Source organism: Gorilla gorilla, chromosome 3, assembly GCF_029281585.2.
Source record: "Gorilla gorilla gorilla isolate KB3781 chromosome 3, NHGRI_mGorGor1-v2.1_pri, whole genome shotgun sequence".
Taxonomy (NCBI): domain Eukaryota; kingdom Metazoa; phylum Chordata; class Mammalia; order Primates; family Hominidae; genus Gorilla; species Gorilla gorilla.
The window spans coordinates 195477195-195501982 of NC_073227.2; the positions used below are offsets into that span (position 1 = coordinate 195477195).

The following is a 24788-nucleotide window of genomic DNA, read 5'->3' on the forward strand; positions in this document are numbered from 1 at the left end:
CTGGGCCTGGTGGTGCGTGCCTGTAATCCCAGCAATTTGGGAGGCTGAGGCAGGAGAATAGCTTGAGCCTGGGAGGCGGAGGTTGCAGGGATCAGAAATCGCGCCATTGCACTCCATCCTGGGCTACGGAATGTGACTCCGTCTCAAAATAATAATAAAAAAAAAGCTTTTAACTGTTTAAGACTTAAGCCTTGGGTTTCAAAGCAACTTGCAATGATAGGACACAGTATGTGTAAACTCCACAACTTCCCAGAAGATTTGGCACCAAAAGATGGAGGATAAGAGACAAAGAAAAAATTCACTAAGTTAGAGAGAGAGGCTCCTGGGCACCATGGTAAAATCACGAATCCCAAACTGAAGATTTCAATATCAGCAAGGAAACTCCCCACTGCCACGGAAGAGAGACCTCATAATGCCTACAAGGTAGGACTGTCTCATTGCTATTGACCACAGACTGCTGTGTATCCCATTCTTTTCTTTTCCAAATGAGGTATTTTACTGCAGTTTTTCTCTTCTCGCTCATCATTAGAGTGTCCGTGTTTGTGTGTGTGGACACACATAGCAGATAAGATAAATTGCCTTTTAAGTTCATAGGTCACTAGATCATGAGAAGCCACGTGCATCCTGACAGGGAGGACTGTGCATGTGTTGGTGATTCTAAATCTAAATTGAGGATAGTAACTACATAGGATTTTGGGATGTTACCCTTGAGTAGGAGTAAAATGTATTCAGTGTGAGGAGCAAGGGATTTATAGGGATATTAAGTGTGGCAAAGACAAATGATTTGTCGATCAAAAACTCAGCCTCCCTGTAGTGTGTAGAGTTGTTTCTGGGAGGCATCACCCACAGTTTCTACATTTCCCAGTATCCCTTGCATTTAGATAGGGCCATGGGACTAGTCTCACCAGAGGACTATGAGTAAAAATAATGCATGTTACTTCCAGGCTGAAATGTTCAAGAAGCAGGTATGCCTGCCCCATTCTTTCTTCTTCAGTTCACTGGCTGGAAGTAAATGATTCGAAAGCTATAGACAGGGGAGCTACAAGGTAGAAGGATCCTGAACAACCTCATGAAAAGCTGCTCACTGAATACAGCACTACATTCTTGTGTGTGTAAAGGAAAAAAAAACTATTGTGTTAAGCCATGAATTTCAGGGGTTTATCTGAATTCTCTGCTACTCTTACTCAATGATTACAAAGAATACATAGTTATAAAAATTATTTTGTGGGTATAGGAGCAAAACATTTGAAAGCCATTGATCTAGTTCAGTTCTACACACACACACACACACACACACACACACCCCACACACGAATTTAGGGGCAAATAAAAATTTAAGTAAATGTATACATTAAATTTTAAATAATGGTATATCATTAGCATGAAATTACTTTAGGGCAACCTAAATGCAGGAATTTACCAGTTTATCCTCTTTCGATTTAAACCTAGCAGATTGAGCTTAAAAATGTAGTAGGATCTAACAAGACAGTCAACATGTTTTATTTATTTATTCGTTTATTTATTTTTGAGACAGGGTCTCACTCTGTCACTCAGGCTGGTGTGCAGTGGCGTGATCTCAGCTCACTGCAGCCTCTGCCTCCCAGGTTCAAGAGATCCTCCCACTTCAGCCTCCAAGTAGCTGGGACTACAGTCACACACCACCATGACCGGCTAATTTTTCTGTATTTTTTGGTAGAGATGGGGTTTCACTATGTTGGCCAGGCTGGCTTCAAACTCCTGACCTCAAGTGATCTTCCTGCCTCGGCCTCCCAAAGTGCTGGGATTACAGGCATGAGACACTGCGCCCAGCCCAACATGTTTTAGTAGCCTTGTTTCCTTCATAGCACTTGTAAGTGAGAATGAGACAGTGTTTTTTTTAACACATACTTAAAGTCATGGTAGTAAGACAAATGATTTTAAGGATTAGTGATAGGAATTAGTAATAAATCCATACATCTGGATAGCAAAATGCATAGGCTGTTAGTTACATGCAAATGACTACATGACCATTAGCTACTGTGGGACTAGACCCCAGAAACATCACACCATTGAATAACTATGGAGTTAGAGTGATATCTTTACTCACGATTCCTAAAAACAAGCTTTAGGCTAGGCACGGTGGCTCATGCCTGTAATCCCAGCACTTTGGGAGGCCAAGGTGGGTGGATCACCTGAGGTCAGGAGTTCAAGACCAGCCTGGCCAACATAGTGAAACCCCATCTCTACTAAAAATACAAAAAATTAGCCAGGTGTGATGGTGGGTGCCTGTAATCCCAGCTACTTGGCAGGCTGAGGCAGGAGAATCGCTTGAACCCAGGAGGCGGAGGCGGAGGTTACAGTGATCACAAAGGCCAAGATCACACCATTGCACTCCAGCCTGGGCAACAAGAGTAAAACTCCCTCTGAAAACAAAAGAAAACGAAAACAAAAACAAGCTTTAGAAGGGAGTAAGTGGCAAGTCCAAATCCTTATTGTAGCAGGGAAAAATGTAAAATGTAAGTCATCTGCCTGTTTGTTCTCAAATCCACAGCCTTCCCTTGTGCTGCTCTGCTGTGTAACACAAAGGGCTGGCCCTGAAAATGACGTTTTTCGTAACTCCCTTCCTAGCTGAGAGATACTTAATAGGATATTGCAGGGGGAGATTTCAGGGTATTTCCTCCCCCTCCACTCTCTTGGGGTGGCATCTCTGACAGTGGCTGTCTCCTCCAGAATTCCACCTCCCACCTGACAGCCCCTGCTCTGTAGCCCCAGCTTTGATTGGCAGCCTCCCATCGGTTCCTTGGCACTGGTAGTACCCTGAATTGCACCAGTTCTTGAGGTGATAGAGCCTTCCTGCTTTTGCTGGGTTGCCTCATTACCCATGTTTGGCTCTTTAGCTCTTCCAGGATCTTTGCAACTATTAATAGTTCCCCATATTACATTTCTTCAGGACTCAAATACTGTTTTCCATATTGGACCTAATAATTGATACATGTCTGCCCTAACATCTACATAGAATATAATATACTTAAACATGTATATATAAATTTACCAACAACACAATTTCTCAATAATTATTTGTGTTTGTTTTGTTGTTTGTTTTGAGACAATCTTGCTTTGTTACCCAGGGTGGAGTGCAGTGGTGTGATTTCGGCTCACTGCAGCCTCCACCTCCCGGGTTCAAGCAATTCTCCTGCCTCAGCCTCCTGAAAAGCTGGGATTACAGGCACCCGCCCCCACATGCAGCTAATTTCTGTATGTGTTTGTTTGTTTGTTAGTAGAGACGAGGTTTCACCATGTTGGGCAGACTGGTCTCGAACTCCTTGCCTCAAGTGATCCACTTGCCTCAGCCTCCCAAAGCGCTGGGATTACAGGCAGAAACCACTACACCCAGCCAATTGTTATTTGTTGAATGAGTGAATGTTATGTGTGGAAATATTACTTGAAAACTGTGGGGAAAAGACAGTTTCATAGTTCAAAGATAACCTTAGAAATCTTGTAAAATTTAATGTAATTGTCAGGCCTCTGAGCCCAGGCCAGGCCATCGCATCCCCTGTGACTTGCACGTATACATCCAGATGGCCTGCAGTAACTGAAGATCCACAAAAGAAGTAAAAACAGCCTTAACTGATGACATTCCACCATTGTGATTTGTTCCTGCCCCACCCTAACTGATCAATGTACTTTGTAATCTCCCCCACCCTTAAGAAGGTACTTTGTAGTCTCCCCCACCCTTAAGAAGGTTCTTTGTAATTCTCCCCACCCTTGCGAATGTACTTTGTGAGATCCACCCCTGCCCACCAGAGAACAACTCCCTTTGACTGTAATTTTCCATTACCTTCCCAAATCCTATAAAACGGCCCCTCCCCTATCTCCCTTCGCTGACTCTCTTTTGGGACTCAGCCCGCCTGCACCCAGGTGAAATAAACAGTCATGTTGCTCACACAAAGCCTGTTTGGTGGTCTCTTCACACGGACGTGCATGAAAGTAATTATATGCTGACAATGAGATTTTAGTAAGAAGAATTAGAAATGGTACTAATACCAAGGCAGGAGGATTTTTAAAAATACACAAAAACTAGCCAGGCATGGTGGCGCACGCCTGTGATCCTAGCTACTTGGGAGGCTGAGGCCAGAGGATCACTTGAGCTCAGGAAGTTGAGACTGCAGTGAGCCGCATCATGCCACTGCACTCCAGCCTGAGTGACAAAGTGAGACTTTGTCTCAGAAAAAAAGAAGGAAAGAAGGAAGGAAGGAAGGGAGGGAGGGAGGGAGGGAAGGAAGGAAGGGAAGGAAGGAATGAAGGGAAATGAAAGAGAGAAAGGAAAGAAAAGAAAAGGAAAGAAAGAAGGAAAGAAAAGGAAAGAAAGAAGGAAGGGAGGCTAATAAGCTTGAATGTAATGGTAGAATTAAGGTGGTCATATATTCAGAATCTCAAAAACAAAGCAAGTCTAGAGGCAATGATTGCAGTTTTGCAGTCAATATTAAATCAAGTAGCTTTTGAACCTTTTTCGCTGTGATTCACAATGAGAAATATATTTTATATCAAGAATGAGTACAATCATATATGCATGAGATGCCTCCTATACTTTCCATTCATTGTCTCCTCTTTTATCATATCCTATCCAGAGTGATTCAGTTTTTCACACACTTTGAAAACATGGATCTAGGCATGTTATAGGAACCAAGATAGCTTGCAAACTTATCCAAAGGATTAAGACATAAGTCATCTTTTATCACTCTGTCTTTCTCTACAGTGGCTATTGTTTTTGTCACCTCAGCATGCATTCACCTACTTTCTGGTAATGACAGCATAATTTTCCTTTTGGAAATTTTCCTTCTCCTTGTCTTAGTCCATATGACTCAGGTCAATGCCCTGCCCACCTCTCCTGTCTCCCTCCCACTCCATAATTCTGCCAGCTCTGGGGAGGCATGCCATCTCCTTCTGGGCAGGCAGAGTAGCTATCTCTCTGACCGCAAGGACTGTCTCAGTAGTGGGCATATAACCTAGGCAAGGCCAAATCAGTTCTTGTTTTGGTGGACTGCAAGCTGCTGGGAATCAGGCCTGTAGATCCGGGAAGTGATCATGTGAAAGAGCTGCCTAGAAGGGACACTAACAAGAGAAAAGGAGATGGAGACCTTATGACAGCAACTGTGACCCTGGATCCAATCACCTTTTCCTATGCACCAGTAAATTTCCCTTTTGAAATTCTAATTTAAGAAAAACCATCTGATGATGTTTAGTATGTGAAATACCTTGAATATTTTTCAAAATTTGCATTCTCAGATCTCTTCAGTATGCTAAATTTATAGAGAGCAAAAGTAAGGAGAAATTGTCATATAATCACTTGAATGTTAAATGATATTACAAGTGTCTAAATTTATTTTTACATGAGAAAATAAAATTTGTAGGACATTTCAATGTCATTATCAAGTCTTGACCTTTTTCTCAATGTCTACGTATTTCTAGTGTTGCTGTTCTGAGAGTACCAACTTCATTTTACTAAGAAAAACACATTGGAAAAATATATATACCATTTACATTAGGATATTCACTGACAAATACAAGAAACCAAGGTCCCCCTCCCCTACACTTCAATTTAATTATTTTTTCATCAGTATACACCAGAGATATCATATAACCATATGAATTTATTTAGAGCTACCTATAGAAGGTAAGATTTAAAGTAAGTTTTTAACTTATGTAACTCACATTTTTCAATTCTACTCGATATTTGATTTTAAATGTCTACATAATTTATTGATTTGAAAAAATTAATTCAAAGCAGAATGTATATTGAAGGCTACTAGTCCAAAAAATTGTCCATAAATGAAAAGCTTATACTATTTGCACGACAGAGGAAAAATACAGAAGATAAGTGATACTGGGCAAACCGACATCATTTACTGATTAGTCACTGCCAGAACATACAAACAAGCTTATGCCTGATTACAATTTATCTCTATCAGATGTTCATTGATGTTCACTACTTTGTCTTTAATACATTATATGAAAATCTAGACCAGAGTTATTAATATTCAAATTACTCCTTAAAAGTGAAGGCAATTGTTTTCTATAGCAGAATTAAAATAGGGCAAGATATGACAACATTCCAGTACTTCTAGGAAATCCATATCAATCTCACGTGGAAAGATTTTGCTTCAAGCTGGGAGGTCTGGAGTTAGCAGACAGGATGAGTCACTTATACGATATTTTTTTGAGAAAACGACTGATTTGGAAATCTTGTGCTTTCACTGTTACTAGTGTTAATTACTGCTTGCAAAGAGTGTTACCCAAAGCAGGTGTATTTAATGATCCTTAAGATAGCTGACAACAAAAAAAGCAAAACCTCACAGCTATTTTTATGTCTGTGTTGTTACGAGTTTCAGCATGGGTACAAAAACATTTACAGTTGTGGCTGTGGCAAAATTGGTTTCGTTTCCTTGATAGCTATACATAGAAGACTAAGTAATTTATGGAGATCAGAATAAAAAAGTTTTATTGAAGGGTAGGCACTTTTGAAATTTGGACAAGTCAATAAAGAAGTAATTTGAAAAAAATATTACATTTGCATTTTTTTCTTGTTGAGCATCTTAAATATAATATTTTTGGAGTACTAACTATTCTTTATTGCTGTAACTGTTAAAAGTTTAATTCCTGAGATTTTTGGAGTCGGTAAAAGTTCTTAAAGTGAGCAGAGGAAAGAAATGTCTTTCCCAGATAGGAGGCTGAACTGTGAATCAACAGTGTCAATCAGTTACTTTCTGTCATTTTTCCATACAGCAGTTTTCATCTGGGATATGTTTACACTGTAGTTTATTCCTTAATGACTGCCCCCAAAATATACTACTCTAAGAAGCTCTTGGAAGAACTGAAATGTTCAGTTGAAAGATGGTATATAAGTAGAAATTATTATTGTGAAATATTTGTCATTGTTAAGTAGCTTTCCTCTTTTAAAGTATGAACTTGTATGTGAGTGTTTTACATCTGGTTTGATTTAAATAACAATTCAAGTATCTCCTTTAAAATGATGTTCTGAAGAACATTAATATTTATGAAGCACAGATATAAATACACTTTCTGAAAGGCAGAATATTGAATATTCCTTGAAAATCATTTGTTTTGATCATTTTTTAGACTATCAAGATTATAACCTAGCCTTTGGTCCACATCACATTTTTAATAGTTCATAACTTTTTATCCATATACTTAACTAAAAATTTAGAAAACGTTTATCACCAAGTGCATGAAGGAAAACTTCAAACTGTAACATTTCATTTAAAAGCTATATTCAAATGAAGATAGGATAGGATCTGATAGGATCTGTGCTTATTTTCAGCTATGGCTAACACATAAGCTGTTCATTGGGTTTTTGCTTGAAATGGAGTTGTATCATAGTCTTGAAAATGAATTCCCTTAGAAGTTGTGATCTTCATAATAGCACCATTTAAAGCATCATCTTCAATGAGTGTTATCAATCCATTGGCAATCAATGGTGGGCTAAAAATAAAGAAAATAGTATTTTGAAACGAAAGAATGAGGCATATTACCACTTCATTTTAAGTTATTTTCTGAAGAATCTATTAAGTTAAACATGTTATAGGGAAATGTGTGTCATTAAACTATTGCTACTTCCAATTTTTATTTAATTCCATATTAGATATCTAGATTAGATATCTTATTTATCTAATTTATTCAATTAGATTTCTTTCAATTGGATATTAACTAAATTATTTGATAAATTTAGCTGTAACCTTCCATCATTTTGGCAGGAGGAATTTATACTCATTATTTTCACTGAGCAAATGATCATTTTCTCATCTTTATTGTATCAGTAGATCTTAGACTTACCAGATATAGATGTTATTAGTGTAGAAATATGATTGGTAACAGCTAGCGTTTCCTGAAAATTTTATTTTTTACCAGTTACCGTTTTAAGTACCTTGTACATATCATTTTACTTAAGTTTTTCAAAGACCCTAAGTCTGTTGTATTATCTCTATTTTATATGTGAGAAAACTGAAGCATCTAGAGGTATGATGGGTAAGTTCATGGTTAGTGGTAGAGCCAAGATTTGATCTCAGGTCTGATTCCTTCAACATGATAACTATGATTCATGAAATCCTCAGTTGCTCGAATTCAGACATAATTCACTGAGAAAGTATGTGTCCATGTATGTGTGTGTATCAACTATTTCTTATAAAAGTGGTTGAAGTCATGGAAACTTGCCATATTTCACAGAGTATATTTGAATATTGCTTGGAATTTAGGCAGAGAAGGTATCATTGCCTTCAAAGGTGACTAAATATCAACTTTATGACTGAAGGTAGTAATGAAGCATTTTACATATTTCAAAGCAACATTCATAATGTATAAACTTACATTCTATTTATAAACCCAGGAAAACATATTTTCTCCCAGAGAGTTTGCCAAACCAAAAGTTTGAAGCTTTTGTTCATTTCTCAACTGTATAAGCTTATTTCTTCCCTTTTTATAGCTTGTCTAAATAATGCTTTGCTTCATCATTTAAAAGAAAATAGATATAGTTTTACTTACTCCAAAATTCCATAGTATTTAATCATATCCTTGATATGATCCTTATATTCTATATATTGTCCCATGTTTTCTTCTTTTTCAATTGATTCAAGGATGGCTGTGTTAACAAAGCCTGGACAAATGGCATTCAGTCTCACACCACTGTTCATAAGATTAGCAGCCAACTGCCAATTAGAAGGTTGTAGGTTTCAGCAGTTTCATAAACATATAGCACAGGACAAACTGATCATTAAAGCATCTTACAATTTTCTGATGTAAAAAATACTAATTAGATATCCTCCCAGCTATGTAACAATGCCTGGTAAATAGATAGTAAAATAACACATACATAAAGTATTGTATTAATTCCTGAAAGTCTCACCTAATTAATTTTTTTAAAAATCAGTATTACTGGACAACTCCTGGAAACAATTATGTAAGCTTCTCTTATCTACTGAACTCTGCAGGAGCCTGAAGCTAAGCAGCTGAGACTTAGAATTGATATCCCAAGTGTTCTTTCAAATATGGTGGTTGTATAACAATACTTAATTAAAAAGACTTTTAGTGAAAATGTTTAGAACTTTGATTCTAAAGACACTCTTAATAATCTGTCCTATCTGGAAGACAATTTAAGTATTTTCAGACTAGCATTATTTGGCTTAATTTACAAACTATTGATTTTATTTGCAATTATTAAAAAATTAGTCAATTCTCATTATTCATGGATTACATATAAACAAATTTGTTAAATTTGCTTGCTAAAATTAACTTGTAACCCTGGAAATCAATACTTGTGGAGCATTTGTAGTTATTTGTGGACATGCACAGGGCAGTGAGAAATTTGAGTCACCGATGTGCATGTTCCTGCTGAGGTCAAGTAAGACTATACTATAGTATAGTCTGTCGTGCCATGTTTTTCTAATTTTGTGCTTTTTTATTGGTGATTCTGCTGTTTAAAATGGCTGCCAAACCCACTGCAGAAGTGTTGTGTAGTGTTCTTTAGTGTAAGAAGACTGGTGTCCTGTACAGAAAATATTTGTGTTAGATAAATTTTGATCAGGCATGAGTAATAAGTGCTTTAGTAATGAGTTCAATGTTCATACAACATATGATAAATAGGGTTCTTTAAACAGGAATACACATAAAATAAGGTTATGTATTGACTGGTTGATTGGAGTTTTGTGACCAGAGGCTTTCAGGACCTTAACCCTCTTCTTCCCCTGAAAGCAATGGTTCAGTAGTCACTAATGTAGTGTTTGCAAGTGACTTCATGGAACATAACTACCATGCATACTGAGAATTGACTGTAGAAGTTTCCAGTCTTGTAATTTTAAATATAAAATTTCTGGTCTTTCAGGTTTACTTTGCTTTGTAAGAGAGCTTTATGTGTTTATAAGAAGTCTGTCTGAAGATTATGTCTTTGCAAATTAAGCAATAATTTCCAATAAATTTAAGAGTGTGAGAACTACTTATCTTCCATTTTGACTGAACAGTTAACATTTGTGCATCTGTTTTCTCTGTCTCCTACTAATTCTTTGATTACTAATATTTTTCTCTTCATCTCTCTAGCTGCTCTCTTTGTCTCTCCTAGATGAACCACCCAGAGACCCCCTACAACTGTTCTTTCCGCTTTTACACTTGTCTTTTGTAACACAATTTGCAAAAGCAGACAGAATGGTCTTCTTAAAAAGGAAATCTGATCTTATCACTCCTGTGTGTAAAAGCCCCATGGACGGTTGCCCTTGAAATAAAATCCAAGCTCACAACAGTGGCCCATAGCTGCTTTTGGTCTAGCTCCTGTGCTGGTGTCTTGAGTCATACCTCAAACTACATTCCCTTTGCTTGCCAGGCCCCTTTCAAGCTGCTGTTTTGTGAGTTATAAAAAGGCAGGCATTCTCACCTCATGCTGTCAATGCATGTGATCAATTAGGTCTAAAGTATTTTTCTAAGGTCTGTGCACCTTTCACCCTAGGCCTCCATGGAGACATTATCCTTGACCACTCTATCAAGTAAATGCCTGGCCCCACCCCTCCTTCCAGCTCCATGTTCTCACTCATTTTCATCGTATCTCTGGTGACAAATAATGGCTGGGGCCTTTTGCATCTTGCATTTCAGAAAAGCTGAAGTTAATAATATGTCCATTTGGGGTCATTTTTGGAAATAAGTACTATCGCCCCATTACTTATCCTTAATACATTTTTTTTAAATAACACATCTGTATTTAGAATCCACTTCATTTAAAAATGATCTGTTATTTATTTGGTTCTTTACGTGATCTGATAACTTTTTATAATTGAGATGGAGGTATGTTATTTTTCCACCTTTCATCCAAGTGATTTCTCAAGTGATTCCTCTCTACAGAATTCATGTTTTATAAATGTGTACAAAGAGAAAATGAGATATGACGGTTGTTGTAGCCTCACCGCTGCTGAGCGTGTGAATCCAACTATGCCATGCTTTGAAGCACAATAAACCGGCTGCTGTGCAACGGGCATGAGTCCTGAAACAAACAAATATAATATTTAAATGCTTTGATGAAAAAATAAGTAGACTATACCCAATAATGAAAATGCAAATGAATATTTTGTGATAATTTCAATTTAAGATGAATCTGAGTAACACAGTAACATAAAACCAGATAGCTTTGTAAAACTCAGTAGCCTAAGTGTAGTTTATTTGCTCCATGACCCACGCCGTCCAGAATTTATAGTAGCTAAGTTACACTGAGAGATACAGCCAAGAGTTATATGTGTTTTTCTGCCTCCCCAGGCCTTCTGGAAAGTCAAGGAAAGTAAATGGTATCTAAAACACAAAGAAAATCATCTTTAAAGTCAGTAAATTACCACCTAAGTTTCCATTTTTAAGTCTGGATTTTAAAAAGTATATATCCTACATTTTTAAAGCTTCCTAATGGCTGAAGGAATTTGAATCTTCAGAGAGTCTTGGAGATTATTAGTCTTCACTACAAATTAGTATGCAATTTCCTGTCACCAATCTGTCTTGAACAATGCCTCCAAAAGTGTAAGAAAATTAAAAGTTAACTTCTTTTTATTTGATCTATTGTAGATGCCTAGATCTTTTTGTCCTATGACTTAGGAAGACAGAAATAAACATTTGTGGTCCTATTTTATTTCCTTTCATAATTATGTAGTCAACTATGAAATTCAATCAATTACAGAATGTTTTATTTTGTAATTTTCCACATATGCACAACAGTAACTGATTAAATTCATGGTCTGGAGAGAAAAAGCAGTATTATAGCATATACCTATAGCATCTCTTCTCCCCCAACTCCAGCCTAGCTCAGCTCTCCAAAAAGACACAAAACAACAACAATAAAAACCTATTTTACTGTAGTAACTATTATTATCAAGCTTATTTCTCATAATTGTTAATTATCTAATCAGCAATGAAATTGAACCAGAGTCATTCTTGTATTTGTTTTTAACTAATTTGGATTAACTTGTTTTAATGCTTTTTAAGTTTGTGACTTCTCTGAGTCAAGAAACAGTGATCCCTGATTATTATACTATATTTAATATCAAATGTCATGCTAATAATACCAAATTATTCTGCTGAGACACGCTCATCTCCACCCAGCTAACTATTCCCAGAATGCCACCAATCATTTGAGGGTGTTGGGCCAAAGTTCAGCAATAAATGCAGACCATAACCACTCCCTGGGTGCCAGCCAGGTTTCAATTTATAAAGTATGTTTGCACAAGGGCAGTTTAAATCCCTGAGGATGGTAGATCACACCTAGTGTGTCCACCCAATGATTTCAAAGTATTGTTAATATGTTGCTTCTCTTGTTGTCATTGTTGTTGTTAAGTAAAATGTGTAAGTTAATTAAGTTTGTCAGTGTCAGTCAACAAGAATTTATGATGTTTCCACAGGCTACATAGGTATACTAGGAGTGGAAGATAAAGGGAATAAAAAAGTATAACCAGGAGTTGCTGCTTCTGGTTCTTGTTAGTCCCTGCTTTACCCATTCCTTAAATGTTTATGAGACAAAGGCAGTGGTTTCAGGACAATGTTCATATATAGCAGGAAAGGCAGCATGAACCTTAATCAGAGATAAACTAGTTCACACAGCCGCAAGAACTACAAAGACATTGTTCATAAGAGTTGTCAAAGATGAATTTGAAATGAATTTTTGTTGCATATGCAGAGGTGATGAACTTTGGAACCCTAGCTAGTTCAAGGTGTCATAGCGGCGAAAGAAATATACTGCTTTGTGGGTTCTGGTAATAAGCAAAGACAACATACATACTTTCCTTAAAGGTAGATTCGTAAATGCAACTGGAATGTGAAAGAAATTGCTTGCAGTTTTTAAATGGCAGTTGGTTTTATGAATCTTGTAACATTCTAATCACATTTTCACTGCTATTCTGCAAAATGTTTACCCTTGCATTGCTTTCACTTTCTTTTTCTTTCTTTCTTTTTTTTTTTTTTTTTTGAGACAGAGTCTCACTCTATCAACAGACTGGAGTGCAGTGGCCTGATCTCTGTTCACTGCAACTTCCGCCTCCTGGATTCAAGGGATTCTCCTGCCTCAGCCTCCCAAGTAGCTGGAACTACAGGTATGCGCCACCATGCCCAGCTAATTTTTGTATTTTTAGTAGAGATGGGGTTTCACCATGTTGGCCAGGATGGTCTCGATTTCCTGACCTCATGATCCACCTGCCTTGGCCTTCCAAAGTGCTGGGATTACAGGCATGAGCCACCATGCCCGGCCTCACTTTCTCTCTCTCTCTTTCTCTCTCTCTCTCTCTTCCCCCCTCCCCATACCTTCCCTCCCTTCCTTTCTGCCCCCTTCTCTCTCTTTTGAGACAGAGTCTAGCTCTATTGCCCAGGCTGGAGTGCAGTGGCAGGACCATGGCTTACTGAAGCCTTGACCTACTTGGCTCAAGCAATCCTCCCATCTCAGCCTCCTGAGTAGCTGGGACTGCAGGCATTTGCCACCACGCCCGGCTAATTTTTGTATGTTTGATAGAGATAGGATTTCACCATGTTGCCTAGCTAATCTTGAACTACTGAGCTCAAGCAATGCACCTGCCTTGGCCTCCCAAAGTGCTGGGATTACAGGCCTGAGCCGCAGCACTGGCCCCTCACTTTTTAGTATTAGATGAAAGCCTACACAAATCAATTTCAGACATTCAGAAACCAAGTTTCCTTTTTTCATTTTTTTTTTACAGCTTCATGGAGATCTAACTGACATACAATAAAACTGCATGTATTGAAAGTATACAGTTTGATAAGTTTTGACATATGTATATACCAATGAAACCATGACCAGTCAAGATAATGAACACGTCCATCACCCTAAAAGTTTCCTTGTGTCCCTTGGTAATCCCTTTCTGTTGCCCCTCTCCTCCCCACAGGCAACCACTGATCTGCTTTGTGTTACTATACTTTGCATTTTCTAAAATTTATATAATGTAATCATATAGTATAAATTATATTGTTGTCTGACTTTTCACTCAGGATAACTGTTTTGAGATTCATCCATGTTGTAATGTGTAAGGAACATTCTATTTTTTTCAATTGTTTCATTTAGTCAAGTTGTTAATTGAACAGTTTTTTTTTTCTTTTTTTCCCTAATATAGGTAGATTTTAACTGGTGCTTCTTATGTTTTGAACAGGCAGGGTGGATTAGTGATTTGCAGTGCTTTCTCTCCAACTTGCAAACTGACTCTCAATGTAGAAATTTACTACCTATACTTCAGTTTGTTGCTTTGAAAATGAAGCTGAAATGGAGGGAGAAAAGCTCTTGTTGTTTTATTATTTTTGACAATGATTTTAGTTGGGGGTGGACATTTTTTAGGAATCCAACATTTTCTACTGCATCTGATTCATTTTTCCTCTGTAGGTATAGTATATTGCTATTGTGGTGTAGCTTCAGGATTGGTTAACCATGCTTCCACTACTTACTGTAGGCCCACAACACCAACATAGAATTTGTTTCCATGTGCTTCAAATAAAAATTGTGTTCTGGGGCTGGTAATAAGGGTCAGCTCATAGAGTTAGACTAAGTGTGCACGGTATGACTCTGGGGACACAATTTACAAGGTAGTTGGTGTAAACTGTGCCCCTTATGTTCCTACAATTTACAACCTGCACAACTATACATGGTAGTCATCTCTTGGAGAGGAGGTGACTGAGCAAAAGGACAGAATAAACCAGCACAGGTAGGAAGAGAAGCAATTAAGTGTTGTGTAACAGAAATTAAGGATGAAAGTATTTTAAGAGACTTAAAATGGTCACTGATATCAAGTGCAGAAACAGAATCACTCTGAGATATAAACATATCTCAGTTATTACCCATCTAAAAATAATACTTTTTTCTCCAGCTACCACCTTGTTTCTCTTTTCAATGGAAAGTCCTCAGAAGAGTTATTATATGCCTTGCATTGTCTCCACTTTCTTGACCTCCTATTTGCTCTACAACTCATTCCAATCAGGCTTTCATCTGATCACTCCAGTCAAACAGATCTTGTGGAGGTTGCCAGTGAGCAATGGCTTGCTAAGGCTAAATCTCTGTCTCATTTTCCTTGATCCCTTCCTCAGCAGCAACTAGCACAGCCATGCTTTCCTTGAAACATTTCCTTCTCCAGGCTGGTCTCCTATCTCACATTCACTGGCAGCTTCTTCTTCATGTCTTTGGCTGGCTCCTCTTCCTTGACTAGACCCATAAACATGCTGGAAAACTCCAGAGATATACCTGGTCCTCTTTGCTTTTCTATGAACACTCTTTCCCTACATGATTTTATTCACTCCTGAGGATAAAAATTAATTCTCTCAATTTGTCTCTCTCAATCTTTGTATGACACACACACATACACACACACACATACACACACACACACACACTCAAATTTAAAATACTTATCTCAAGCCAAGACCTCTTACTCTGCCTTGAACTCTAGAGAGGGAGCCTTGGGTTACTTCTTGTAATATTTCCTAGCAGTTTTCTCTCCTTAAACTATAGTGGGTGCTCAGCCTGGGCAACACAGTGAGACTGTCTCAAACAACAAACGAAAAAGAAAATATGATAAATATCGGATGTTATAGGAAATTTCAAATTAAAACAACAATGAGATTCTACTACACACATTAGAATGGCTAAAATTTAAATGCTGAAGACACCAAATACTGATGAATATGTCAAGAAACAAGAACCCTAATTCATTGCTGGTGCGAATGCAAAATGGCACAGCCACTTTGGAAGACAATTTGGCAATTTCTTTCAAATGTAAACATGCAATACAATCCAACATTTAGTTCCTTGGCATTTACTCAAAGAACTGAAAACATGCTTGCACAAAAATCTGTGTGTGGATGTTTATAGCAGCTTTATTAATTGCCAAAACTTGGAAGCAACCTAGTGTCCTTTAGTAGTTGAATGAACAAATAAACTGTGGTATATTCTGATAATGGAATAATATTCAACTCTAACAAAGGGCTATCAAGCCATGAAAAGATATGGAGGAAACGTAAATGCATATTACTAATGAAAGAAGCCAACCTGAAAAGGCTACATACTGTATGATTCTAACTATATGACATCTGGAAAAGGCAAAACTATGGAGACAGTTGAAAGATCAATGGTTACCAGGAGCTGGTGGGAGGAAGGGATGAACAGGTGGAGAACAGGGTTTTTAGGGTAGTAAACCACTCTGTTTGATATGATAGTGGTAGATATATGTTATTATACCTTTATTCAAACCTATAGACTGTACAACATCAAGAGTTAACCAGATGAAACACCTCAAATAATTATTTTATTGACCTATTTGTCGGTTCATCCACATTGTACTTTTTAATGAAAATGTATCTTTTGCACTAAAATGCCACAAATCTGGTATAGTGTCCTAACTTGGTTTGATTTCTGAACCTTGGCAAACTGGACTGTTTCTAATCCTAAATCAACAGGCTCTACAGAAGTAAATTCACATAAGAACTATGTGTTTAGTTCCTTTTAAATGCAAAGTATAATGAAGTAATATTTTAAATATACTCAATTGAAATGTGTAAAACCAATGGGAGGACCCCTGTTGCAGGACGAAGGTGGAATTTTACCGGTTGAAGAGCCAGATACCAGTATAATGACTATAGGACCAGTTACTGTAATGAATATGGGTTTTTTTTAATCTTGCAAATTAATTCTCAAAATTAGGGAGCACATGGAAATATTCTGTCGCAACATTAAGGGATTTAAGAATAGCAACAACAATAAAACAAAGGATTGTGACCATGTGAGAGCAGTCTCTGCTTTTAAAGAAATGGCATTTTGTTTAACATTGTGAGAAATCCTGTGTGCTTAAAAATAGATACCTTATATTAAAACAGTTAAAAACAGTATTTTTCAGTACCTCTGATAGGCCCACCATTGTGCAAGTTTATTTATAGAAATACACAATGGCTCTTTTTAAAATATACCAAGTATAATTAGTAGCAGATTTATGTCTGTCATAACTGTAAAGTTACAGAAAAAAAAATCAGTAGAGGGAGAAATTCTACCCACAAAACAAAGAAATATTTTCTAAAACCACTCAGGATAATAACACTAAACAATTAGACTGACGAGATAATATATATAGCATTTAAAATACCTGAAAGCATTTAAAATATCTGAAAATTACATGTGTACTAATAGAACAAAGAAAGTCATTTAGAAAAATAAAATGTAAATTCCATCTCTACATTAGTTCTTCTATTCTTCATAATCTTTCTACCCATATTTACAAAAGGCAGTTTTAATCTCTTCATTTCACAGAAGGTAAAAAAGCTCAAAAAGATTTTTTTGCAAAAACAGAAATCTCCTCAGACAGGGCAGTCATACTAAATCCACAAACAGGATTTGCTTTTAAGGAGAGAGAAACCATGTAAAATGGACTATATAAAAATGCTGAAAATTCAACTTAGGGAAATAAATTGTGAATCTAAGGATGCTGATCCTCGTATGATAACCTGGAGTTCTATAACTACGCTAAAAAAGCAGGAATCTAAAGCTGTCACATTTTCTTTACAACCAACAACAACAAAAAAATGTGTACCCGTCTGTCTGTTTTAACCACCACTTCTCCAACTTGAAGAAAAAAGGGAGAACTAGCAAGAAATATTTATTTATGATTCGTGCATACAGCTGACCAAAGTAACTGGTGAACTTACTCATTTGTGATTTTCCGCATAATGGAACACCTTATCTGATGGCTGTTTTTTTTCTCATTCTTATGGGTGCCATTAAGTTATGCTTTAGAGTGTGACACGACATTAAAAAGTGACACATGCGGCCAGGTGCGGTGGCTGACGCCTGTAATCCCAGCACTTTGGGAGGCCCAGGTGGGCGGATCACGAGGTCAGGAGATGGAGACCATCCTGGCTAACACGGTGAAACCCCGTCTCTACTAAAAATACAAAAAATTAGCCGGGCGTGGTGGCGGGCGCCTGTAGTCTCAGCAACTCAGGAGGCTGAGGCAGGAGAATGGCGTGAACCCGTAAGGCGGAGCTTGCAGTGAGCCGAGATTGCGCCACTGCACTCCAGCCTGGGCGACAGAGCGAGACTCCGTCTCAAAAAAAAAAAAAAAAAAGTGACACATGCTTTCATAAAACCACTATATATTCTATAACAAAAATCTTCCCAGAAAGATATATTTAATAGCAATTCCTAGTGACTCAGACAGTTGCTACTAGTGTTCAGTCATTGCCTAGGCTGTGGTCAGAGGAAACTGACAGAAGTTCCCTTACCCATTCAAAGAATATCCATCCCTATGCATACTAGTGGCTGGCTTCTTAAAGTGTGGTTCAAGGAGCGGTATCACCTGGGAGCACAATTTCAGGAGCCATCTCTGTCCTACCGAAATCAGAATCTGCATCTGACAAAGTCCCTAGACATATTAAATCTGAGAAGCACTGTTCTAGAAGACTATTCGTTTCTCAGTAGCCCTCTCATTCCTATGTTAAGAAACCTCGAATCTCTCATCTATCCTTCAAATTGCCTCATTTACAAATATTTAATCATTCCTACTGATTACTTCTACTATGTGTCTTTTTAACTATTTTAAGCCAAAAGAGAGCAAAATGGACTCTGCAGAGTCCATTTGGGAGAACTTTGCCAGCACTAAGCAGGAAGGGTGGCTCCCATACTCATGACAGTTGGCATCTGAGCACTTATGAATCACAGCATAGGAACAGTACATCCACTCTATGACACAGGCTAAAATGGAGCAAAATAAAATTGCTTTTATTACCACTGCTAATTCCCACATTCTTCAAGATCTGTTTGAGATTCACTGTTCAACTGTAAATTGGAGATAATTAAATTGACCTCTATTGTAGAGACTTGTAAAAGTTAAATGTGGATGTCATAAAGCCAAAGTTTACCACAATGCCTGGAGCTTGGCAATTGCTAAATATGTGTTAGGCCTGCTTCCTTATCACGAGAGCAGTAGTGGAGGGTGGTGCCATGCGATTTTCTTACTTTTGGCCCAGAGATAGAAGAAGATGATCAATGTTTTATTTCACCTGGAATTTCTGGATATTCTAGTCCATTCTTCGGCTATTGGAGTCCCAAGGCCTTGCAACTTAAATATCATGCTTCTGGGTTTTTTGATTTTTTTTTTTTTTTTTTTTTTGAGAGACAAGGTCTCACTATATTGCCCAGGCTGGAGTGCAGTAGTGCAATCATAGCTCACTGCAGCTTTGAACTCCTGGGCTGAAGAAATCCTCCCACCTCAGCCTCCTGAGTAGCTAGGAACACAGGTATGCACCACCACACCCAGCTAATTTTTAAAATTTTTTATACAGATGAGGTCTCATTCTGTTGCCCATGCTGGTCTCTAACTCCTGGCCTCAAGTGATCCTCCTGCCTTGGCCTCCCAAAGCATTGTGATTATAGGTGTGAGCCATGACACCTGGCCAATGCTTCTGTTTAAATAGTTTATGTCATGGAAATTATTTGGTTCTGTCATCTTGATAAGAGACACTGATATACAGCTCTTGGGGTAGAAACTTTGCCTAGTTACTTTAATATCTCCATTTCCCTTCTGCAAATGCTCAACATATGTTTGATTAAGTTGAATTTTTTATTTAAGGTAGTAATTTTAGCACTTCTATCTTAACACAAACTATAAGCTAATTATATTATTATAGATAAAACTTATAGCACAAGAGGATATGCCACTGGGTTGTTACTTAAGACATGCTGAAAATTTTGTATGATTTTAAAATATTTTCTGGAGACTCCAATGTTTTGACTTCTGAGTAAATAAGACCCTCATGGTATCTCTCACAAAATGCTACTGAGTGACAGCGCATGTCCCGAGTGAACACCACAGCCTCACTAACTGAATATGTAGCAGGGTCATTAGGTAGGCTCCTTTTCCTGTGACAATAACTTTTCCTTTCCCACAGTCTGAAGCAATTAAATACTTAAGAAGTGCGCCTGTAATCCCAGCACTTCGGGAGGCTGAGGCAGGCGGATCACCTGAGGTCAGGAGTTCGATACCAGCCTGGCTAGCATGATGAAATCCCGTTTCTACTAAAAATACAAAAAAAAAAAAAAAAAAGCCAGACGTGGTGGTGTGCACCTGTAATCCCAGCTACTGGGGAGGCTGAGGCAGGAGAATTGCTTTAACCTGGGAGGTGTTGGTTGTAGTGAGCTGAGATCGTGCCATTGCACTCCAGCCTGAAACTCTGTCTCAAAACAAACAAACAAACAAACAAACAAAAAACGGAGTGCATTTGACTCATGAGATGTTTTAATGGAGCATAGCTGTTTGATTATCTGCATTAAACCAGACTTCGTTCTTCTATTGTTCCTTCCAACTTTGTTTTAATAGTTCAGGATGGATGTGGCAAAATTAGTGTCTGTTTGTATATTATGTTTATAAATAAAAACTGGTGTAGAAAAGTCCATGTGGGTTAACCGCACTCAGAACAACTGGTGGAACTCCAGACTAGAGCATACCCATCCCATAATCTGCTGAGGAATCATTGTCTACTTAACTACTCCTGTTTATTAAACCTATTAATTGCATTTGATACTCTGTCTGCGTCAGTGGTCATTACTCATTAACTTCTCTACTCAAACCAGTGTGCCAACTTAAGGTTTTACTGTGACAGTGAAGGACTCCACTGTATCCATGCTAGAGATCATGAGGATAGGCCCTGTTGAGTTGAATACTGAATATTACCCACAGCCATTCCTTCAATAGAGTAAGCAGTACAGAGAAAAACAGGAAAAAAAAATCTGTGAGGAAGCAAGGTTTGGAAAACACAGAGTAGGCAAATATTAGAAGTACTCTGATAACTCCTTAAAGATTACTTTTGTGCTCTCACCTCTTCCTACATGCTATGACTCAAGGGCATAAAATTGTTGATACCATTTCTGAGGGAATGATGAAGATGGAGGGGTCCTCTTTTGCCTTCTCCCATTATTACAATATCCTGAATTTTTATCAAACTAATTTCATTATGGGAAGAATTGGAGGCTGTCCGTTGGTGGATAAAATACAAGGCAATTCATTTTAAGACTTTGTGAGTTGAAGGCATGTTAGTGGGAGCCCTGGATGGGAAAGGAAGTAGACTGTCCACACTGGCCAGTGGCAACGAGGAAACAGTATAAACACAAGAGGTGCAGAGGCTGGAATTACGAAGGGAGGGTGCCAAGGACAACTTCTGCAAATGGAGAGAGTAGTAAGCCAAGCAGAGGGAACAATGACAAACTTAAGCTATTTAACCATTTTACATAGTGTTGCCTTGTACATGTGGAGGAAAATCAGAGGGAGAAGCAGTTTGTAATGCAATATTATTCATTAAATTGTACCAGTGCCAGGAAAGTAATTTAAAACCAAAGCAATCTCATCACTGAATTTATATCAAGTCATCGTTTTATCTGCATGAATAGAGAAATGCCCACACATGATTGCAAATGTCGTATCTGACATAGGTAAGAAGAGGATTAACACCCGGGGTTGGGGGGAGGTGGCGGTGAGCAGGATGACAAAGCAAGCTCCTAGCCAACAAAGCAAAGTGGACACCAAATTGCAAGGCTTAAACTGCTCTGCTCAATGGCATGTTTTGACTTGTGACACTGGTAAGCTCCCCAAATATTTTTAGGACTTTACTGGAAGTGTCAAATGGGGCAAAAGCTTAAGATTTCACTGAAGGTTTAGTAATGCAGCCATGAGATTAGAGCTGTGCCCATGAAGCCTGAAGAGACTAGCAAATTGCAAGGGTTTATTCAATTGAAACGATTTCAGTTGCTTTTACTTTTCTGTTAGGCTGGGATAAATACAGGTAGATTAACAAATAAATGCATAGATATTAGAGATAGATAAATAATCTAGTGGTTAAAATTCTAAGAAGACTTGTACCAGGCTATTTGCATGTGAATTCCAGCTCTGAGGCTTACTTGATGTATAAGCTTAGGCAAGTATTTCACACTTCTCCTGCCTTAGTTTCCTCATTTTCAAAACGGAAATTATAGAATTTACCTCACAGGGTTGTTGTGAGGATTAAATGAGTTAATGTACAGTGTTTAAAATGATATCAGGTAAACAGTGCTCAATAAATGATATTATATATTTGAATATTTTAATCAGATAAAAGGCAGTAATTCTACATTGCATTTCTTTATTCATGCTCTTTGGGGCAAGGAAGCACCCTCTTATGGTAAAGAAATTCTCCCAGATTGTCCTAAATTGATCCAACTCTGAGGCTTTCAGCCTTCCAAAGAGTGAAATCAGTGCCTCCAGTGACATAAAGGCCAGGGGCTCCCTGTAGAATATTCATGGTACTCTAGGCTTTGCTGACCCTCTTAGCTTTATAGAAAGAATACAGAGAATTATCAGTCTTGATCACAGCCCCAGGTTTTTAAATATTTAAACTAAATATCTCTTTTTAATTCTCCAGTCACTTGTTTTTTTCTTATGCTTTTATTTCAAAATAGTATAGATTTAGCTTTGCCAATTTGCTTTTAGGGTTTCAGTCTCCCACAGCCTAACATTTGGCCCTCTCTGGAACACATATCCCTTTCAAATATTGCCCGTGCGCTCACCTTTTAAAGTATCATTAGAATTAAAATGTTATAATTTATAAGTAGTTGTACCACTAGGAAAAAGAATCTGATTACCCTGAAAAATGTATAGAATTAGCTTTGTAACAGCTTTAGGGACATGATTTTGACTTTAAGAGACCCGGAAAATGAGATGCTAGTCTATTTTTGAGAACTTCTAAAGGAGATTTCTAAATCTCCTCTGGTGGCAGCTTTACAGTGATATAAAAGAACCATTTGATAATCATTCCTAGAGGGATGAGACAAATGCTGAGAATCAGATAGTGGTTCGATCACAGGTACCTCCAAACCCAACTTCCCAAATCACTGGAGCTGAGATGCCAAGGTTGGGGTGGGGCGTGGGGCTGAAATTTCTATTCTGAAATCACCACATTAACTAAAACCAAACAGATAATTTTTTAAAGTCTCACTTTTTTGGACAAGATAGCTTAGATTTGCTGTCCATATTGATCAGACTTCCTAAACTTCACAATTTCACTTGAACTATTCAAGAATCATTGATGATTTTTTCCTAGAGTTTTAAAAAGTAAAGTCACTTGACTCAGTTGCTCCAAAAAGTCCAGTCAGAGGTTTAAAGCTAGTACTGAAGGATAAGATATCAGGTGATACTAAATCATACTGCGCTGAAAATACTATAGTTTAGGATTGCATGCTGTGGAAAAGATGATTAGCTGCCCTCTGAAATCCATTCTTCTCTTAGGCACACAGCTAGACTGCATTTCCCAGACAGACTCGCTTATAGTTAGGTGAAACATGAGCTCAAGTTCTATATTGAAATGTGAGCAGAAGGTCTGCCATTATTGGGCTGGGGTTCTTAAAAGAGTAGCCATGCCTCCTCCATGTTTTTTCTCTTTCTGCTAGAGAAAAAGGAATCCAGCAGTTCTAAAGCAACCCTGGGAGCTCCCTGCTGAAAACGGCAGAACTTCTGCCAGCCAGGTTTTCAAATGTCTGCATACATAAGAGGTACCCGCAACAAGGATCTTGCCTCGGACTGATATACGAGTAAGGAATATGCTTATACTACATGTAAGTTTGGCTTTATTTATTAGTTTAGCATATCTTAACATTATATATATATATATATGGCTTTATTTATTAGTTTAACATATCTTAACATTATATATATATATGGCTTTATTTATTAGTTTAACATATCTTAACATTATATATATATATGGCTTTATTTATTAGTTTAACATATCTTAACATTATATATATATGGCTTGATTTGTTAGTTTAACATATCTTAACTATGATATATGCCATATTTTAAAATTACACACTGTTACTAAAATCACATGGGAGCAGAGACATCTTAACTTCACTTCAGTGCTTTTTACTTTGCCAAAGGTGCTTTCACATGCATTATTGCTTAGGAGTCTCACCACAACCTTTGAAAAATATTGGCTCTAAAAAAAATTATATATATTTTTTCAAATATTACTGCAGTAAGATAACTTTAAAAGCCACAAGTTAAATTAAGAGAAATAAACATATTTTTCAAACTTTTGATATTTTGCAATAGAAAATTCCATGGAACTATAAAACAATCAGATTTTTAATTTCAAACTTGAGCTGATAATAAATATGCTTTGAAGATTTGTTTTTGTGGTCCAAATTACCAATAAGAAAATGTTACATTTAATGTAATAATTGCCCTTACCTGCTAAAGATGACATATTGATAATGATGCCGCCTTCACCTCCATTTTGCTTACTCATGTAATCCAAACCAAGATAGGTTCCACTGATAACAGAAACCTAATCCAGAGGCATAAGTGAGAAAAGGAATACAGTCATTATCCTTTCCCATATTTTCACACACCAAAGTTTTTATAGCTATTCCAGATACCTAGGGAGATTTCTGCAAATATTATCAATGAAAGGTTTTAAAAGAGCTTTGTTTCTAAAGTTAGTCATTAAACCTGGATTCTTTGGGTTTGCCTAATCATTGTGGAGCTTGTCATATATCTGCAAAACTTCACTTAGTTGCCCAATATGAGATTTTATGCTACAGGTTGTATTCCAAAAATGTCTATTACTTTCACTCAATTCTCAACATCTTCAATAATTCCATATATTCTTTCTGTTTTCTAAATGTTGGATGCAAAATTTATTTACCCTTCTTCTCTGCATATGGTTCTCATGTCTCAGTATTCCACACTTAACTACTCTGTTTAATTCTCTTGGATCTT

General features: G+C 37.4%; 1 protein-coding gene across 1 annotated transcript in view; it reads right to left on the reverse strand.

Annotated features, from left to right (window-relative positions):
- Positions 1-5558: 5558 nt before the first annotated feature.
- The window catches only part of HPGD (15-hydroxyprostaglandin dehydrogenase), a 32887-nt gene continuing 13657 nt past the window's right edge, over positions 5559-24788 (reverse strand). Inside the window, exons 4-7 of the mRNA XM_004040646.5 lie at positions 24258-24354; positions 10938-11014; positions 8536-8699; positions 5559-7479 (exon numbers count right to left, since the gene is read on the reverse strand). Coding sequence (XP_004040694.1) covers positions 7341-7479; positions 8536-8699; positions 10938-11014; positions 24258-24354 — 477 coding nt within the window. The 3' untranslated portion in view covers positions 5559-7340. The remainder of the gene's footprint in view (positions 7480-8535; positions 8700-10937; positions 11015-24257; positions 24355-24788) is intronic.